Source organism: Thermobia domestica, chromosome 7 (assembly GCF_964235325.1).
Source record: "Thermobia domestica chromosome 7, izTheDome1.hap1.1, whole genome shotgun sequence".
Taxonomy (NCBI): Eukaryota; Metazoa; Arthropoda; class Insecta; order Zygentoma; family Lepismatidae; genus Thermobia; species Thermobia domestica.
The window spans coordinates 272,079,074-272,084,821 of record NC_137460.1 but is presented as its reverse complement, the minus strand read 5'-3'; the positions used below and the strand labels follow the sequence as shown (position 1 = coordinate 272,084,821).

The 5,748-nt window shown below is 36.0% G+C and overlaps 1 protein-coding gene across 1 annotated transcript; it reads left to right on the top strand.

Moving 5' to 3' along the window:
• The first annotated feature begins 1,017 nt into the window (after window positions 1-1,017).
• LOC145689727 (death-associated inhibitor of apoptosis 1-like) lies at window positions 1,018-2,016 on the top strand. Its single transcript, XM_081763926.1, has one exon. It carries the CDS (start codon window positions 1,018-1,020, stop codon window positions 2,014-2,016), a length of 999 nt encoding a protein of 332 aa, XP_081620052.1.
• Window positions 2,017-5,748: the final 3,732 nt, after the last annotated feature.

Genomic DNA, 5,748 nt, shown 5'->3' with positions numbered 1-5,748 from the left:
AGCAGCTACAATCAACAACTTATGAACTAGTTATTCCCGCCTCTGATATTTCAATTGTATACTCGTATAAATTCAGTGAGTGCATAATAGCCCCAACAAAAGTTGTCATGGCTATTAAGTTACCCTTGCGGCAACGTGGATCTACATTACAGCTACTACATCTCCGACTTATTCCCTTCGAAAGGGAAGAACAAGTCTGTCATGTCAACTTACCGATACGGCAAGTGGTTTTACGATCACCGGGGAAGAAACTTTTAACAGCGGATTGTCATTTGTCACAAGAATCCATCTGTCTTGCTCGCGAATTTCAACCACACGAATTCGGCACACTACCATGTCTCACGGCTCTTATTCATTCGAATTCTTCCGCAATTCATGAAAATTGTCCTATGACTTGCCAATACTTACCAGAAATAGGGTTATTTCATAGGTTAAACTTCACTACCGTAACTATCTTGGCACGTCGTGAATTATCAATTCATATACTATGTCCAGAAGCCGATGTTCCAAACATGTTTTCACCAGACAACTATGGCAGTTTCTTAATCAATCTTGGGTGCAGATGTTCAGTAAAACTACAAGGCATAACTCAAAAAACAATATATGCTTGTATAACAGATAAACTACAAAAGTCCCGCGTAGTGAAGCTAATTCCGGTACAATGGTTGAAGCATATTACTCATTCGTTAGTACCGTTCTTTTGTCATCCTTGTACTTTGAAATCACATACATCGTATCAATCATTCATGCCTAATGATTATTATACTATTATTAATATCATCCTGGTATTCATTTCCCTTATTATTGGTGTATCAGCTAGTGTTATGACAGTAATTATATTGCGCAGATGTATACTACTTCGACGTCGTCGACGAAGACAACCCTATTGCCACAGGACCTCACCCCCTACCCCTCCGCACTATTTAAGTGTTACGGGATAGTTATATATCAGTATCAATTACGTATGAAATAAGCTAGCAAGCACAAAACTTTTCGTTGTCTCTATCTTTCCAGATCATGGATGTCGACCCAAGCACAAACACGCCCTTTCCATCAACGCAAGATCTACGGGAAGAACGAGTTCGCTTGTACACCTTTACTAACTGGTCGGTACCTTTCATCACGCCAGCTTCCTTGGCACGTAGTGGCTTCTATTTCTTACGTGCACCTGACCACGTAAAATGTATCTTCTGTAACATCAAGATTGGCTCATTTGAACCAGGGGATACTGCACACAAAGCACACACGCGATGGGCGCCATATTGTTCATTCCTCCGCGGGTTCCCGGTCGGGGACGTACCCTTGATCCCTCGATCCACCCCTCATAGAACAGGTCATGACGTGTGTGGAAGCCTATGTCTCGAACTGAGACCACATTCACGTCCTGAGCGGGACTCCCTACCAACTCGTTCATCGTCCGAAAACGATGAATTACCTGTGAAGGGCCCTGTACATCGTCAGTATGTTACCGAACAATCACGTTTAGATTCTTTTAAGTCTTGGCCAGTAAGCCTTAAACAAACACCGGAAGCATTAAGTACTGCAGGTTTCTTTTACACTGAGAAAGGCGACGCAGTCATCTGCTACTATTGCGGTCTGGGCCTCCATAAATGGTTCCCAGAGGACGACCCGTGGATCGAGCATACTCGTTATGCTCCCAAGTGTGCCTCCGTTTCTCTTAAAAAGGGATCTGAATTTATTAATCAAATACTGAAGTCGTCTTCCACCTCCTTACCCAACAATGCGGCAAATCAGCCGTCTCACTCGCTGACGATTAAAGATGAGGACATTCCTGTCACGTGTCATGAAACTATCTCTTCAATTCCTGACCCCCCAGACCGTTTGCCTGAATGCAACTTCCACCCACTATGTAAGATTTGCTTCACTCAAGAAATACAGGTTATATTTCGTCCATGTAATCACGCCACTACATGTACCTCCTGTGCCTTAGCTGTACAAACATGTGTTGCATGTCGTACTCCGATTGAATCTATCATGCGGATCTACATTCCTTAATTTCTAAACTTTCTTATTGCTGCTTCGTGCTTGCCTAGTCACATTTTATATTATTTTCTTATTCCTATTATATATACTGAATATCCAACATTATATATATATATATATAAATACATATATTTTATTCAGAAGAGATATGTCAAAGTTATCTGGCCTACTTGTATTCCACTCCTAGCTCATGTAAATAAGCTTCTAATGTGTTACTTATCTAATTATTATTTTATTGTTAATTTAGAATAAGATAAGGAACCTGAAATCAATCTTCTGAGACTTCCTGTATACGTAAATTAAAATATCATTGAATATTTCATATCTTCTTTAAATCAATAGAAATTGTAACTTCCTACGTACTCAGTATATTATTCTTCATGCATTTATTATATTATCTTAGTACATAAGATAAAGTTTACTATATTGTATTAGTTCTTAGTCTATTTTATAGATTCATAACATATTCGTACATATTCATATGACGTTTTGTATTATTCTTTTGCTCTATATTCAATATACCGATATATTAGTTAGCATTTACTATATTATATTAGTCCGTAGGATAAGTTTACTATATTGTATTAGTTCTTAGTCTATTTCATATATTCGTAATATATTCATACATGTTCATTTGACGAATTGTGTTATTCTTATCTTATATATTCCCTATACCAATATATTAGTATCCATATATATTTATATTTTCTCATATTTTGTCTTGCTATAATCGAAACACCGTGACCAGATGTTTTTATTTTTCCTTCAATTTTTTTTATTCTTATTATTTTTATTTTCCACGAGGTGAGGCAGGCGTATGCGCACTTAGTAATTGCCTTGTACTTAATAAATAAATAAATAATTATAATAATAATAATAATAATAATAATAATAATAATAATAATAATAATAATAATAATAATGTAAATAATACCGAACACAGGAAATTCATGTTACAATTATTATTGTTGTATTAATTATGTCACATACTACCTGATAGACATTAGTCCCACATGCCAGGTGTGTTGTATAGCGGTAATGCATTTCCAATAAAATGCATATAGATTAGACTAGACCATATGTAACGATTATGAGTACAAATATGAAAGAAGGGTGGATACTGAATGAGAAATTTGGTATAATAAGTGATACTTAAGCTTTGAATAACTTGTATAAGTGGGGGACACGAAATACACTAAACCAAAAAGGGACATCCGCCCACTTCTGTCCCTTTGGAGTTGCGCAGTCACCCTGGAATATATCCAGAGTCCAATATGAAATATGAATTTGGCAACCTAAGTAGTAGAATAACAAATGTAAGGTTTAACATATTTTCACGAAGTGGAGTAACTCAAAGTAACAAGAACTAATTACAACTAATCAAGGACGTAGTCTATATTACCGAGATCAATAATCGTTACTACAAAAGGTATTAAACTTTCAAACTTCCATAAGCTAATAGAGGGGATGTCTACCTTGCCCCCCCATCAGATACTAAACCAACCGAACTAGTAATTCATAACACGTTTACAAAAAAAGAAAAAAAGAAAAAGAAAAAAAATAAGAGGGCCCACAAGTGCGGCCCCGTCCATGTACGGATTATTTTTTTTTCATGACACTCATATCGCCATTGTTTCTAAGCTCATGCACAATTATTCGAAACAAAATTATACTTGGTACTTCCACTACAGCTTGTGGGTTGAAGTAAGATCTGAGACAAATCATCCGTTGTCTCGTAATACGAACTGAAAAACTTTCTAATCATCGATTGAAACTGTTCTACGTCTCGCTTAGTAGCGGTGGAATCTATAATACGAAGTTTTGAATTATAAACATAGGACGTAACGGAATGATTTCGAAGTGATTATCCCTGAATTTAGATGTTAGTTATGCACTACCCTACCGGTACTAGTACACCGGTAGTCTTGGGTTCGACCCCCGACTGGGTCCTTCCCTTATGCCTAAAGTCCATGTTTAACTTTCACAATCGAGCAAGATAATTGTTAATTCTTTCTGTTCACGCAAAGTATTATTATTTTACGAAATCGTTCGCACTGATCACAAACATCCATTACTAGGGATCGGTGAATGTTGTTTTCGGAGGTGCCTCCTTCGAGGCCTGAACAGACTAAAATACGGTCGACTGTAAACTCTGATAGTTGATCCACTGTAAACTCTGTCCACATCCACTGCATCTACAAACCGTGCATTCTCTTCTTTTCTGGGATTAGAATGCAACCGGCGTGATTCGTTATTTTTTTTTTAAAAAAAAAAGGAGAAAAGAAAAGAAACATGAGTGGATTTTTTTTAGCACTCATACTGAGCCTTTTTAGTTTTCAACTGCATACAGAATTATAAGGGCTTCTTCCGGTCGAATTTATTCGAAATAATTGTTGTAAACCACCACACAATGAACATTACAGTAAATACAAATAGTTCAACTACTTTGACATAAGGATAGGTGCACAACACCAATCACTTCCCGCCATTACTACGAGTCCCTTCTTCGACTCCGGCCATAGGCCTAGATGAATTTTAGAATTAGTAATCATTCCGCACTTTATTTCTTTTCTTTGCCACAAAATCATAGGGCACAAAAAGAAAAAACAGCATCACGATTCACTGGTGAAATTGAAATTCAATTCACACGTCACTAGAAAACTTTGCCATGACACGGCTTTGCACGACACAAAAGAATCATGGCCACGATAAAGAGAAATAGTAATACTGACCTCAACGCTTCTTCATGTCTCCCCGCGCAGTAATGTAATAATAATAATTTCATAAAGGAATCAAAGAGACAATCTGGATAAATCAACCGTCTCCAGCTAGTCGAACTCCGCCGAGAATTGAACCCAGCTCCCGCTGGGGAATCTGAAAAATATAACCACAGAGAATCAACGTCTAATATTGATAAATTTTCAATACACAACATAATCTATGCTAAATAAGTGCTTAAGATGTATGCTGAATATCAACACATCATGCAATCATTATGTCCTAATTTTCTAATCTGGTTAAGCCAGAAGACACTCAGTTGTTTTAACTAGCTTCTAACTAAATTGGTAATAAAGTAACTTTTCGATTGCTCTAACAAAATTGGCAATTTACAGTCATGAAATTTATAGGAACAAGAGTATGCAGAGCAAATCAAGAATCCAATAACAAACTGTAGTAGAATTCTACAACTTCTTTTAAAAACAAAAAACAACAAAAAAAGGGACAATTTATAATTCTAATTGCACTTAATCGGAAATAATTCGGCCAATTATATGTACCAGAAATTATGCTTTTTGGCAGCAATTTGTGATAATCATACTAGAAGAAGTGATTACCGAACAATTTAAATTGAAAATAATAATAATAATAATAATAATAATAATAATAATAATAATAATAATAATAATAATAATAATAATAATAATAATAATAATAATAGCGCCTCGGTACCAAAGTATTCGGAACCTCAGATTCATACTATTTTCAATGCTAATCATAGCACTTTAGAAATTGAATTAAATTAACCACCCCTAACAGATTTCGTAACGAGACAGATATAAAAACAGAGAAGAAAACAAAAACTGGTTGCGATGGTAAGTATTCACCGACACTATTGTACTAGACGTTATATGCAATTGCCTAGGAGTAAGTGTCTTTGCAGATTACCTACTTCACAGCAAGGACAGCGAGGTGAACCATACCGGAATAGGTTCTATAGATCTCAGATAAGGAAGCTCACCTAAC

Excerpts from the sequence above, each read along its gene's own strand:
- LOC145689727 (XM_081763926.1), top strand. The coding sequence starts at position 1,018 with ATGGATGTCGACCCAAGCACAAACACGCCCTTTCCATCAACGCAAGAT.